This window comes from Sciurus carolinensis, chromosome 6, assembly GCF_902686445.1.
Source record: "Sciurus carolinensis chromosome 6, mSciCar1.2, whole genome shotgun sequence".
NCBI lineage: Eukaryota > Metazoa > Chordata > Mammalia > Rodentia > Sciuridae > Sciurus > Sciurus carolinensis.
The window spans coordinates 81,473,681-81,489,704 of record NC_062218.1 but is presented as its reverse complement, the minus strand read 5'-3'; the positions used below and the strand labels follow the sequence as shown (position 1 = coordinate 81,489,704).

Sequence of the window (16,024 nt, the reverse complement as noted above, 5' to 3'; positions counted from 1 at the left end):
TCTAGAATTGTTCATAATATTGAGTTAAACATTGTCTATAATTCCAGTTTTACAAAAAATACTATATACTTCATGTCTTAGGGGAAACCACAGACCTTAAATTGATGGAAACTTTTCTCAATATGTCTTTTATAATTTAGTATATCATTATCAGATATAAGTAATTTGACATTTTTCCTATTTCTAGCTTTTGTTTTGTGTATGTATGCACTTTAAAAAGAGAGGTCCACTACTTAAAATATGATGATTTTGTTAAGGTGGTTTTCTTGTTGAATTTCCAGTTTTAGGAATTTCTGTAAGATTGGACCTGTGCTTTCTTGCTGCCATTTTTTCCCCAATTCATATCTTCCCAATCTTATGTTTAAGCATGAAAGAGTTTTTTTTTTAATTAAAATCATTCTATTGTCCTAATTAGTTATACACAACAATAGAATGCATTTTGACACATCATATATAAATGGAGTATTACCTCTCTTTCTTCTGGTTGTACACGATGTAGAGTTACACAGGGTGAGTAATCATATATGCACATAGGGTAATAACGTCAATTCATTCTATTATCATTCCTACCCCTAAGCTCCCTGCACTCCCCTCTGTCTAATCCAAAGTGTTTCTATTCTTCCCTAGCCCTGCCCCCTTATTGTGAATTAGCATCTGCATATCAGAGAAAACATGAAACTAGCTTTCTTTAGTGTCCTTTCACCATAAGCGTATTTCCCAAGATTCCTTCAATTTCCTTCCCCAGAGTCCCTCCCTCCTCATCCCAGTCCAGCCCAGCTGAAGCTGCAGCCTAAGAATATTCTGAAAAAATGTGAGCGGATTGCTCTTAATTCAAAACAACAACCTTTGAAAGGTCAAGGGTCAGAATTCCTGCTTTGATTACTAAGGCTGGTGGGCAGTAGTTGAAATAACTGAGATGGATGCCTGTCATCTAGAAGCCAAGCTGACAAACAGTGCATTTTCTGTGTGGCACATTTAATTGATTATGCTATGGGAATTCACCCATCGGGTTTTAACTACAGATAGCTACAGGCTTTCCTTTTACTGAACTTAGGTATAAGCCAAGACTCCCTGCTTTACAAATCTGCCTTGAAACACTCTCCTTATTCTTGCTTAGCTGCACAGAGGGACTCAGACAAGAAAGCACTCTTATAACTCAGGCTGAGGCAAGTCAAGCTCATTTATTGCTAATTAGAATTTAAGGAAACCTGAAGTGAAATGGAACCAGGCAATTAACTTTCTACCTCTTGTCCTTCACTTGGAATACCTTTAGAAATGAATACCTGTGTAGTTACTCAGTACAAGTAAAAAACCCCTCTGGTCTCCAGTCAGTGGAGAGGGCCAATCTGCATAAAGGCCTCCAATTCTCACATTCTACCCCACACCCAAATGAGCAGAGGGAGAATTCTGGCTGGAGAATGAGCGTCCCCCACATCTGTTCCACCCAGTTATGCTGTTATTAGGGTAGGCTGCTTCTGCTCCCTGTGAACCCACATGCCCTCCACTATCTGCCACCCACCATGTAGGCAGTATTTATAAAACCCAGGTGGCATTCTTCTGGCTGAGCCAACTGCTCACATTACAGCCAAACCTCATGTACTTGCCTAGCACAGGGCTTAGTGGGTAGGTAGATCACAATAGTTATTGGAAAAATGATTCATGAAGGACATTTTACAAGGATGCCCTGGCTTCTCTTCTACCCATTCAACTTATGGATGCTTTCTCTCACCCAAAGTCAGGATGTGCTCAAACATTGTAAGCCAATTTTCATGTTAGCGTGGAAAAGCATAGGAAGAAAATCTGTTGCCAATCTAAAAAGGTAGATGAAATTTCTTTTTATGAGAACAATGTGTTTGATGTAAGCAATTGATAAGCTGCTTGCAATTAGGGGGTGAGACTTCAAGGAACATGTCCAAACAGAAAAAGTCCACAAACTGGTCTTCTAAATTGTGGGGCCAGCAGCAAACTGTAGGCCCTGAGTTTTGTTAAGTTTTGTTAAGTTTTGGTGATGTACTTCACCATGTGCATTGTATGTAGATGAACAGGGAGAGAGAAATTTTAACTTCAGGAGGATGTTTAGGAATAGGAGAGGAGTAAGCAAGGCCTGGGTATGTGTGTGTGCATATGTGCATGTGAATATTTATGAGTGTGTATATGTGTATGTGTATGTGTGTGTCTGTGAAGGGTAAGTAAAAAGATCCCTCAGAAATGTCCAGGTAAAGGGGAGGCCCTGGAGAAGAGAAATACTGAGTGAAGATTAAGCTCTGTGACATGGGATGGTTACTTGCCCCTCAGGATCCCCACCAGAGGTAATGTTTTGGGGAAACCTGTGCTGTTCAGTCATGCTTTGGCTTTAGGCATTTTATGGGAAGGATTCTTGAAGAGGTGCTAAGTTCTGAGCAAGGAAGAAAAAAGACTATAGACACATGCAGGACAGAGGAGCATCTTAAGACATTCTCTAAAAGATCAAATAAGTGAAATTATTGATTTTAAAATTCTTTGTTTTAATACTCTTTCTTTTCTCTTAACTATGAACTTGAAGGTTCTGACCTTCTGGTAACAAAAGGGGATCTGTTGAAAAGACAGTAGTCTATCCACGGTCTAGGAGTCTGTGGCCAAGGTCCATTTCAGTCTGACTTCAAACTACTTTAGGATGGTTCATTTTTATTATCCACCTGTAGTCAGTGAAGCTAGTAGTTCCATCTGACTCATCAAACATTATAGTACTTCTCACTTCAGTAATGGAAACCATCCTCTCTCTCTCCTCTCCCCTTTGCTGTAAGAGTCTGTTGGAAACTCCTGATATTAGCACCTTCCACCTGAGACAGATGACTTCAATGGAACATACTTCATTTAACATACCCCAAAAGTGTTATTCTTGCTGGGTGTGGTGGTGCACACTTGTAATGCCAGCAACTCAGAGACTGGGACAGTTAGTATTGCAAGCTGGAACTTTGGAAGACCCTGTCTCAAGATAAAGTTAAAAAGGGCTGGGGAGGTAGCTCAAGGATAGCACAATTTGGTAGAGCACTTTTTCAGCATGTATAAGGCTCTGGGTTCAGTCTCTGATAACACACACACACACACACACACACACACACACACACACAAAAGAGTTACTTTATTGATATCATGACTGAATCATTCACATCATCACCAAGTTTAAATGTTAAAATGCTGGAGAGTTTAATTTAACTCTACATTCAACATTAAAGTAATGAAACACCTCTTTCAATAGTAAATTCTAATATTCTCTACTACTACAAGGAAACAGTATTTGTTAAGCAATTGCACGTCATTTGTCTCAAAGGTGATACATACAATCTGTTTTTAACCTAAACACATATACAAATTTAACATACAACATTATCATGTGGGAGTTTAGGTAAGGTGTAATATCTGGTGCCATTATTCCGAGAATGACAGAGTTAGACCAGGTCATATGGAAGCTTCCTCCTAGTACTAGCTATCAGAGATCCTAAACCATTTGGCCAATTTCTCTGCACCATACCATCGAAGGCATAATTTACATACAATATTTTCTAGCTAAAATTGAACTTGGGCATGCTTGATTCTTTTGCAAATTTAAGGCAAATAAATTGAAAGAAGGAAAAGCATATTTGAGCCACTATGAAGTATAGGTCTATACCACATACCTGTCTCACGTTTTTACTGCAAAGTAGTATTATTACTCCCATTGCAGATTAGTCAACAGAGTTGGGATTTTATTTTGTACTTACTTACATTACCAAAATTCATTAACAGGATTTTATTTCTGTTAAAACCAATATAACTGCATGCTTGTTCTACTACACCACAATGGCACTCAAGCAAAATCTTGCAAATTTAAGACTTAAGTGTATATAAAAAAGCAGTTAAGACTATTTATGTGATTTACTAACTGGCAATTTATATAACCCTATTCAATTTTTAAAAATCCATTTCCATCTATGACTCAAGATATTAATGTCCTACAACTCAGAAAGCAGTGGGCAATTTTAATAATAGTGATTGATATCTACTGTACCTGTGCCAGATACTGTGCTAGAAAAGTTACAGGTATTTCATTTAACACTAACAACAACCCTGCAGGATAGGGTACTGTAGGTAGGCAGCACCCTAATTTTACAAGTAGATGAAACTAAGGCTAATAGGAATAACAATTCCCTCTTAAATAGAAAATAATTCCTGATTGATTCCAGTCTATGCTCCACAGCCTTTTGAGTGTTTTAATTTCTTGAAATCCTTACTTTGTTATCATATGAAATATTTCAATAATTTTTCAGAAATTGAAAATTGCAGGGGCCTTTGAAATGAAGAAAATGAAGATATAAATAGCCACTAAATCCATAGGGCAGCCAGTGAGCAATCCTACATTTAGCACCCCAGTAGCTATCAAACAGTATTTATAGAGGAGAGCAACAGTGTCAGAACACTGGACAAAAGGACTTTCAACTTCCCATCTTTGGCTTAAACATAATGGAACCTTAGTAAACCATATACTGACATCCCTTAGTATACCTATTGTGCATATTTGGCCTCTTGTACGTCTCCAAATATCCTTTCAAATTTTTGACTCCTGGTGCTTTTTGCTTATCAGCAGTTCGATGTTGACAACTCTGCTATATTACTGTATTATTACATCATGTTCCACTTTTATAAAAATGAGTGGGAAAACCAGATTGAAAATCACTATGTATGTAAAAAAAGGTATTGAATATAATTAAGCTTAGTTAAGAACAGAATGACATTAGTTGGTTTTCATCATGGTGAACAAAATACTTGACCAGAACAATTTAAAGGAGGAAAAGTTTATTTTGGGCTCATGGTTTCAGAGGTTCAGCCCATGATCACCAACTCCATTGCTCTGGACTGAGGTAAGGCAGAATATCATGTCAGAAGTGGGTTGTAGAGGAGAACTTCTCAACTCAAGGCAGCCGGGAAGCAGAGACAGAGGAGGAGCAGGTACAAAATTTAATTCCCAAGGGCATTCCCTAAGTGACCCACTTTTTCAAGACATGCCCTACTTATTATCTAGTTACCTCCCAATATGGTAGTCCTTTCAAATTATTAATCCATCAAATGAATTAGTCTATCAAATGGATTAATCTACTGATGAGAGTACAGCTGTTATAATCTAATCACTTCAACTTTAAACATTGCCACTTTGGATAACCTATGAGCTTTTGGGAGGTACCTCATATTCAAACCATAATAGAAATCATAATAGTTCCCAACATGCATTTAACCTCAACTAGACTTTGATTAGTAGACTATATGTCATCCATGAATAAAAAAGTATATAAGCAAAAGGTATTGAAAACTTATCACAAATTATTGGCTCTAGAGGATGAGCATAATTAATAACCTAAAAGTGTATATTTGCTCTCTGATAATAAAACACCCCTTTACAGCATATAAATCAACCATTAGATTTGCACACAAGTTTTAGTAAACACTGGGGAGGGGAAGCCTTATCATAAGAATTGAAAGAAAGCAAAAAGACATAGTCAAATGAAATTCTTCTGTACTCTAAGTTCTAAAAATGGTATTGAAAAATGGGGAAAGTTGCATTACTCTCCATTCAAAGTCTATTGGAGTAAAAATATTTTATACACTTATAATGGGTTTTTAGTTCAATGGTTTACTGTTGATGTGAATAAAAATTTTAAGAATTTTAATCAAATCTTCGCAATTTCTAAGAGCATGTTGCCTATGTATTAGTATGATCACAATAAAAAATTCAAAAAGGGCATAGTGTCAAGGTTTTATACTTCAGAAATAAGGCTTTGGGTATGGGAATTGAGAGTCTTACTTAATTTGCCCTCAAAGGATCAACTTTTAAGTCCTAAAGATTACTGGAAAGAACACTGGTTCGTTTCCTTTTTTGGAAGTCTAAGAAATTCTCAATTCTCCCTCAAGACTACTCATGGGGATAGATCAAATAAGCTCTGTTTGCGGTCCTGACCAGGAACATAACTGTGTCACTCCAAACAGGCTGTGCACTCACACCCCAATTATCTGTAAGTTAAAGGGAGTCCCACCTTCAGACTAAGCCAAGAATGTTCCCTGGTTTTGCCCCCTTAGGAAGTTACATATCTCATACTGACTTAGGTATGTATATTACTGTAAAAATCACTCCTTAAGAAATCTGAGGGTACATGCATTTCTTCAGTCCAAAAAGTAAGTAACTGTCCTGGATGGAGCTCCTCTTACTGAGTCCCTTGTCTCATACATCCATTGAAAGTTTTAACCCACTCCAGGAAATACTTGGCAATGTCTAGAGGAGGCGTTTTTCCTTGTCACACAGGGGACAGGGGAGGGGAAGCATTCCTATTGACATCTAATGACTTTTCGTTGCAACTGGCAACAGAGGCTGAGGTTGCTGTTTAACATCCTGTGATGCAAAGGACAGTCACCCACAGTAAAGAATTATCCAGCCCCAAATGTCAATAATGTGGGTTTGAGAAGCCTTGAGTTACACTGTAGTAAGGATATGGGGGTACTGGTCAGGTAGAAAGTAAATTAGGCAAGACAATGTATATGGAAGCTGTCCTGGTAGAGCAAGGCATAATCTCAGATTATAAAATCTGAGAAGAAATACTACTTTATTTAAGTATCTTTTGTGTTCTGAAGAATCCACACAATATTTGTATTTAAATACTTTTATTTTCATTTCCCAAAAGGAAAAAAAAAATAAGCAACAGTGTTTGCAGTTAAACATGCCTTTCAATCAGTGCTGGTCATATGCAAAACAAGTTATCAGAAGTATAAAGAAAAATAAGCCTTTTCCCTTTATAAGTGAAACAACATAATTTGCATATATAATATTATATATATATGTATATATACATATACATATATATATATATATATACTATTTTCAAAATCTTCCACAAAATACATATTATGGTACAAATTTAGAATTTTACCCACAAGCTCAGATTGAAGGAACTGAAGCTCTCTACAGGTGTTTAAATACAAAAATGTAATACCATTACACGTTTCCAAGTAATTACTTTCCAAAGTATTTGAAAGAGCCTACTCTTCACAGCAATGTGGAACACTTGGCTTTAATCAAGACAGCTGTAAGACTAAGGTTTGTCTCAATATGAGTTTGTTGATTAATGAAAATGCTCCAATTATGCTGTAATTCTCATTTTATACCCATATACACAAACAAATGTATTATCGTACTGGTGGTTACACAGTTCACCTTCTGGAGCATTTCATTCAGCTAAGCCATGACCTTTACTTCCTTTGAAGTATTTCAAATTAAGAACTGTTCAGAAATATCACTAATGACTGCCATGACTAACTGCAAAAAGGTGCCCCTTTCTCTTTTATTTATGATCAAAGTTAAATGTGTCAAGAATAAACTCTTATTTTTCCTACAGCAGCAGGTATAAGTAACAGCAATGTATAGGCTAATTTTTCAACACTAAAACCTGAGAGTTTCATATGGTAAATAAAATGTCCTTGCAACTTTTCTAGGAGTCCTATCACTCAATGTTTCTTAAATAATGATATGGCAAATCTTCAGCATGAAACAGCATCATTACAAAGGTGAAAACAAAACAAATAATGCTAAGATGCTGCAATGAACAGAACGAGGTTTATACATGCATTTTCTTTGATGCAGACAATTGTGCAGTCATAACACGTACCATGAAGAGACAATGTGAAATATGATATAAGAATGCTGAAAGCAAACATACAGGCCTGGATGCATGAAATGCACAAAAAATACAAAGCTAATGAGGCAACACCAGCTTAAATTTCTAAGTGCAATTGAAGATAATATCTAACAGTGCAGACACTGAAGACAAAAGAGAAAAAAAGAGCAGGGATGATCCAGCCTAAGGAGAACTGAGGAAAGATACAGCCACACAAAAGAGTTCTGGGTAGCAAAGGGCCAAGTTGCCCTGCCACATGTAGGTGTTGAAAGATGGAAAGAGCTTGTCCCCAAAACTTATTTTGGATTAGTTTTTGGGCCTATGTTGTCATTCACCAAAGCAATGGCAATGACTCAAAAATATTCATTCCAACAATCAAAATAATGCCTCATGGGGATGTAAGAACATGATATTGATCTATAAAAGATTTCTGTAGATAAATCATAATTCCAGGCCTTAAAAGTAATCTACTCTTAGGGTCTTCAAATGAGTTGGAGGGGGTGCTATTGGTTTACCTGCTTCAATGGTTTGCCACTTACTGAAAGATGAATCAGCAACGAAGCTTAAACACACCTCTACTTAGTACTATCCTCTGCCTTTCTGAAATTTACAAAAGTACAGGTTCCTTTTCACCATTTCATTCAGTGTAATCAACACAAGAAATGCTGGATCTGATTAGTTTCTGCTACTCAACCACATCCAAGTGTCCTTTCTCATTTTACTTGCTGCATGCCTGTTGGCATTAGTTACACCACCACATTGCTACACCTTCAAGCCTTATTGTTAGGTATATTCAGAGCCCTGCAAGGGACTAAGTATAAAAGGGAAATAATGGGGAAAAGGGAAAAAATTAGACACACATATACACACACACACACACATACGTGTGTGTGTGTGTGTGTGTGTGTATTTACATCCTTAAAGGTATGTATCCTACAGAATAAAGCAAAATAACCACAAAACAACTATACTATACTAGCTACCACTAAATGAGGAAATATGTGGGAAAGAAAGAAGTGCTCTATTATCTTATGAAGCTTAATTTTCATTAGGTCCTTACACAGTCATACAAAGGACTAAATAAAAAAATGAAACAACAAAGAAATGAAAACATGTCTACACTTATTCAGACTATCCCCTTACCAAAATTCCTCCAAAACAAACAACTAAGTAGATAACACACAACTATCCTATTGACTATGGCCTGCATGGGCAGTAAGGGGAAGGGGAGAATGGGAGAGTTGTCATACACTGATCCTTGATTTTCATTAGGCACCTAAGTATCCATGCAAAGGACAAAGGGCCCAACTGATAACACAGAAATACTTATATACAGTTTTAAAAAGTATAAACCCCATCCCTTTCCTCTATCCACAACCCACCCAAAAAATCCACCCCACAAAAAAGCAAACCCAAGTAATAAAAGTATTGCCTCTATAGGCAACAAGGGAAAGGGAGCAGAGGAGAGTTATCATACATCTGGACCTCCATGTTTAATTATGTATCTACAAGTCCCAGCAAAGGTCTGGGTACAATGTGAAATAACACACAGAATGCAGCAAATATTTACATAGATTAAAAAATATATACAACCAGACTCCCCCCAACAAAGAAACCAAACATCTATTCTACCATTGCCCAATAGGCAATGAGGGATGGGGTGTATGGGAGATTTTTCATAGAGTCAATCTCAATGTTCATTAAGTACCTAAATAGTCATGCAAAGGACAGATTCAACATGAAACTAGTTTCAAAAAGGTGAAAAAATATTTACACATTAAAAATATATATACTTAGCCTTTTTTTCTAATAAGCTCATTCCCCATTAAAAACCCCCAAACAAAACATACACACACAAAAATAAGCCCTACAGTACTTAGATACTATTACCTGTACACACAGGTGATAGGGGAAGAAAAGGAGGATACATCACACCTCTGGGTCTGAGCCTCTCATTATATCTGTTACCTACAAGTCCAAACAAAAAACTGGGTTGGGAGTGAAAAAAAAATGAAAACTAGCAGACTTTAACATACATTCAAAAATATATATGTAAACCCAGAAATTCCCCAGCTCTGACAAAAAATCAAAAAACAAAAAACAATAAACAAAAACAAAACACAACTAAACAACTACTCTACTAGCCATTGCCCATATGGGCAATAAGGGAAGGGGAGAAGGGATAATTTTTCATAGAATGAACCTCAATTTTCATTATGTACCTAAACATCCACAGAAAGGTCTAGGTACAAAATGTAGTAACAGAAAAAAGGAGCAAAAACATTTATATACAGATATACAAGTACATACCCCATCCTTCTGGGGATGTGGAGTTAAAAAAAAAAATCTTCTATTCTACAACTATTGCCCACAAAGGCAATAAGGAAAGGGGAAAAGAGGAAATTTTCATACATCCGGACCTCCACGTCTCATTAGGTACCTGTTAAGCCCATGCAAAGGACTTGGCACAAAATGAGAGAACACAGTACAGTACAGTAACAAAAACTATACACGTTTTGAAGTATATAATCCTGTCCTTAGTCCCCATCCATCCCTAAAAACTTAAAAAATCCAAAGTACTTTAAAATTATTGCCCGCATAGATAAAAAGGAAAAGAGGAAAAAGTAGAAGAGGAGAGAAACTGCGGTTTCACCGGGAACCTCACATGTCCAAGTGAAGGACTGGGACCCAGAGAAATACTGCAATAAAGAAGTAAAAACATGTATATACATTTAAAAAGTATATGCTCCAGTACCTACAGAAGCCCTGCAACTAACTGCCTACTCTACAAGGCACTGCCACACAGGCAAGACATTGGAGGAGAAGAGCAGATTTGTCATGGAAAAATCCTCAACTTTCTTCATATATTCACACAAAGGAAAGAGTAGGAAATGAAGTAAATAAATAAAAAAAAAATAGCAGCAAAAGCATTTATATACATGTTTAAATGATATACCTTAACCCTAAAATCACTTTCTCTCCTCTAGCATAAAAACTTTCAAAAAACTCAAACTGCTCTAAAAAGTATTGCCCACATAGGCAATAAGGGAAAGGGAGAAGAGGAGATTGTTATACATCTGGAACTCCATGGTTCATTAAGTACCTTCCAGTCTGGTTACCCAATGAATTAATACAAGATAGTAGTAAGAACACATATATACACTAAATACACTTCCTCTCTCCCCCACCCTCCAAATATCTCACTCCACAACTACTCTAGCTGCTGTCCAACAGGCATAAGGGGTGGAGAGAAGAGGCAACTGATAACACGTCTGGACCTCCATGTTTCACTAGGTACTTTCACATCCATGAGAAGGACACAGTACAAAATGAATTCGTAACACCTTGTAGTAGCAAGCACATTTATATACACTTGAGTGCAAATCCCACTCTCCCACACCCCCAACACAACAAAGTACTCCATTAGTTATTGCCTAAGAAGACAAAAAGGAAAAGGGCAAGCAGGAGATTTGTTATACTCTGAACCTCAATTTTCATTAAGCATATATGTAATCATGCAAAGAAGTATAAGATGAAGCATAAGAAGCAGCATAACATCTATATACACTTGAAAGAACTATAGTCCCTAAGACTAGATCCAAGCAACAGCCACTATGACCACTCTGCTATTATCCACGCAGGCAATAAGAGAGGTAAATGGGACAATGTCATACTTGTGGACCTCCACGGTTTATAGACATGCCCATGAAAAAGAATGAAGTGCAAAATGAAACAACACAAAATCGTAGCGAAAACATTTGTACACACTTATTTGGGGAGGGGATACTGGGAATTGAAACCAGGGGTGCTCTACCACTTAGCTATGCTCCCAGTCCTTTCAAATTTTTTTTATTTTGAGACAGGGTTTCACTAAGTTGCCCAGGCTCACCTGAACTTGCAAGCCTCCTGCCTCTGCCTCCTGAATTGCTGGGATTGCAGGTATGTGCCACTGCACCTAGCTCATTTGTTCATACTTTTTAAAAAGAAGTTACTCTGCATTCCTTCCAGCACTACCATCTCCTTTCAAAAACAGAAAGCATATAATTACTCTGTAGCTATAGTCACAAAGGCAATAAGGGAAGAGGAGAGAGTCATAGGGCAGTATTTCATTTTTCATCAAGACCTAAGATGAAAGAATATAAAAACAAAACACACATGTATATCTTAAAAGTAAAAACCATTTAAAAAATCAACCATTCTACTAGCTATTGCCGATACAGGCAACAGGGAAAGGGAGAAGAGATTTATCATACTTTTGGACCTCCACTTTTCACCGGTACCTACTTGCTAGTGAAGAGAATGAAGCTAAAAAATAAAAGGATGCAAAACTCAGCAAAAATATATACCTTAGTTTTTTAAAATGTAAATGAGGGTTGAGGGAAAGAAGTTTTTTTTTTTTTTGTTTTTTTGTTTTTTTTTAAAGAGAGCTAACTCCAATCAAAACAAAAGTAATGAAGGCAAAGGTGAGAAGAGCTCCATCACACCTATGACCCCAATTCTTAGGCCTATGTAACAAAATCCAGGTCTAATTTTGCCCTCAGTCCAGGAACTGCTGTCCGTGGCTATGACACATCTGAGACACATTGTACTTTCCCTGTCACCCCATGAAACACACAGGACTCATGTAAATGCTCAGCAGCCTAATTGCAGATCATGGTCCCAATGCTTTAGCTGAGTGACTCTTAAAATTCAGTTCAGTAACAGGCTACAAGTAATCTAATCAATTCAGCACTTAATTTTGACTTCTTACTTCCCAATATTCAGAAAGGATTCTGACTGTTGCCCAATAAAACTGATGCAGCTCAATTTGCTCTCTATACCCAGGACTCTTCTGAGAGCATTTTTATTCCTACAGCGACAGTGGCTGAAGTCCCATAAAATGAAAACACACACAGAAAAAAAGGGTTAAATAGAATTTGTGATAGTAATTTTGTGAACACTGACACAAGGACAAATATAATTTCATTTAGAGAAACTTAAAAAACAAGACAAAGGAAGGCATAAGCTTATGGTGGAAGCTGCCACTACTTGCAGTTTAATATGTCTAATTCCTTCATATCAAAAAAACAAACTGAACTCTAATTTCTATTTTCTCAACCTTTCAGATCTCCAAGGTACACATTTTCCTTCCACAACTCTAGATTTTCAATTCTGTCTTTCCTAATAATTTAGTATGATGTGCCTTTTATAGTACATTCAAGTAGATCATCTCTCTTCAGTGAACTGAATACTCATACAAGTACTCAATTATGTCAGATAGCTGTGTGCTTATGTGAAAGCATACTATGACTTCTGTGCTTCTGAGTTCAAAGAAATACAATGCATATCATAAAACTGGGGGGGGGCTGAGATCAGAAAACTACCAATATACTTAATAACTATAAGTTATAACTCTCATTTAACCTTATATTCCTGACTTAAGAGTTACTTCTAAGAGGTGCCATATAAATGGGTTAGCCTAACATTAAAAATTATGGAATTCTGTGGGAAAAACAGAGATGAGGCCTACTAACATGACAAAAAAACTGAGGTGAGGGTTACAAATAAAACTGCAGATGATATGGATCCAGGATTACGGGAATGAATACCTTTGAGTATAAAGACAGTAATGGATCATGAGTTACCTCTTTTTCAGTCTGTGTTTTGATAAGGTTTTACTTATAACAACATGCCACCACCTATACCTCACATACAATCACAGAAAACAATTAAATAATTTAATACAAGATTTGCCATATACAGAGTTAATATGTATTTTAGGAGCAATATGAAGATGGGGATATAAAACTGAAGAATCTAACTTTGGGAAGCAGCAAACTTTAAACTCTGTATCTAAGTGGAACTTAGTAATATAAGATGGCAAAATGCCAGTAACAAAAAACTGCCTAAAAGATTATTTTTCCCTCACTTTGAAAGTACAAAAACACACTACCTTTTAATATCAACTGAATTATCATTCATTTACCAAAGTACAGGGTAATAAAGATCTACAATCATCTCAGTTTCAATAAGACATCTTTAGATGATTCTGTGATTCTCAGAATATTTTCAAAAACAGGTAAATGTTTAGAAAAGACTAAACTGGGGAAAGACACACTAGGATTAAAGCAGGCTATCTTTTAGCTTGCCAGCCTTAAATTTGTTATATAAAAATATTTTCATAAAATAAAATATAATTTTGTACACAACCCCACATATTCTAACTTCATATCTGCTGAATAAAAAAAGGTGACCTTTCCCAATGTCTGACTGTGCGGAGTGTTTGAAGTGCTCACAAACAAGTCACCCCTGTTTTCATGAACATTGATGCTGTTTTCAAACAAAATATAAAGTTCTCAAGAGTTAAGGAAGAAAACTCTCTACTAATATCAAGGAAACACAACAACAATCTAGGTTAAGTCTGCATAGCTCAAAAAGTTCAAGTACAGTATTTCTCCTTCAGGAGTAAAATGCCATACAATTTTGGATTTCTTTCTTTCTTTTTCTTTCTTTCATTCTTTCTTTCCTTGGCCACTCCATTTAATGTTAGTTTGGCCACAGTAAAAGAAAAAATATGATTTTTTTTCAACCAAAGTATGGTACTGTTTTTAATAGTGGAAAAAATTCAAAGTCCACCATATTAAACATGAATTTAATTTACTCCTATCCCACATTCTCTTTGTTTTCTTTTAAGGTATTGTGGTGAACTTCAAATAAAAATTTTTAATTTCTCAAAGGCTCTATTTGAAAATATGCTTCTAATATGCCACTGTATCATATAAAATGAAAATTCACACATAGGTGTGATTTAGAGAGAAAGTATCTATGATCTGTGAGGTCAAAAGACAACTTAAGCAAATTTTGTATTCCTAGTACTAGTGATGCAAGTCACAATGGAAAATGCCAGTGCTAACAGAATGTTTGTCACAAACACAGAAATACTTATCTAAAACATAAGGCCTACCTAGGACATAAGTGATGACATGTACAGATTTGGGGGATTATTGGCATTTATGAATAAAATAATTGTAATTAAAGCTAACTCAGTTTGGAACATTTTCCTATGCTAATGCTATACAAATGAAAAAAAAGTATTAATATTTGGAAAATTTAACCTTTTGGCCTGGTTATTTATCTGTTCAACAACAACATAAAATTTTTAAAAATTCTGTAGCACCCAGCTATTGTGCAGGAAAAAAATATAATAGAGATATTATTTAAACTCTTTTCAGAAAATAAAGGATTACTCAAAACCCTAAATCAAAAATAGATCTGCACACAGATCAGTTCTCTGCAGCTGCATGTGTCACCATCTTCATTATCATACTCTTCAAGGCTAGCTCTGAGCCACGTTCCAAAAGTGTCTGTCAACGAGAAGCAACAAAGGGTTGCCAAACAAGCAGCATGCAAAGACGGTGGGTCTTATGGCAGACCTTTCCTTGTTTCATTGTGTCAGTAACTTCCTGGACACTGAGAAATAGGACAGAATTCCAAAATGTTTTTTTCCCCATATATCTTCAAGGTAGAAAAATTACTTGTTGTTTTTGTAGATAGTTGGCATACAGATGAATATAATTTTATAATAAATAACTACATACTGCCTAGAGACATTTCAGAAAAGACAGATGAAAAATACGATTGGGCCCTGAGCTAACTAAAACTCCTAACAGTGCAAACAACCCTGCCGTAGTCCTGGCTTCACCTTGGCTTTGGCAGAAGTAGCAGAGCCCAAACTCACAAGCTCTCTAAATGGGTGACAAAACAAGGTGCAGTTGTGCATGCTACAGCCACCACGTCAGATTTTTGAGATTCTTCTCCATCCACTGGATATTCAACTGAATGACTTCCAAAGCCTCTTGGACGCAACGAAGCCGAAAGGTTGACTCTGACTGATTTTCAAAGAACGCCTGGACCTGTAAGTTCCACATAGAAGAATTATAAAGGAAAAGGATAGGAAACCTCAGGTAACTCTGACCATCCTTTAAAAATGAGCCTTAACTTACTGATGGCTCAGATGATTCCTTGAAAGCAGCAGAGAGAAGTACTTTAAAATCCTAAGTATCTACATGGAGTTCTCAACCAAGCACAATGATATCTGAAGTGGTGACTAAAATGAATTTCCCTTACTCCCACAAGAACAAATTTTTCTAACTTAAAAGAGAAAAAATGTTCAAGAAACAATGAATGGTATCTGAAGTTAGGTTTGGTGCTATAAATTCAAACTCTGAATGGAATTCCTCAAAACAATTTTATTACCACTGAAATTATTTTTATCAGGAAGAGAAGGAAATAAATAGTCTTGAGGATGGATTTAGAATGCTTCCTCCTTGTCATACTTCCGAACCTCTATAAGTAATCTCAGTATAGCA

The 16,024-nt window shown here is 36.3% G+C and overlaps 1 protein-coding gene across 3 annotated transcripts in view; it reads right to left on the bottom strand.

Annotated features, from left to right (window-relative positions):
- Positions 1–6,651: 6,651 nt before the first annotated feature.
- The window catches only part of Lnpep (leucyl and cystinyl aminopeptidase), a 91,179-nt gene continuing 81,806 nt past the window's right edge, over positions 6,652–16,024 (bottom strand). For all 3 annotated transcript variants that reach the window (XM_047554970.1, XM_047554969.1, XM_047554971.1), the window contains exon 18: positions 6,652–15,568. In XM_047554970.1, the coding sequence (XP_047410926.1) occupies positions 15,437–15,568 (132 nt within the window). In that variant the 3' untranslated portion in view covers positions 6,652–15,436. The remainder of the gene's footprint in view (positions 15,569–16,024) is intronic.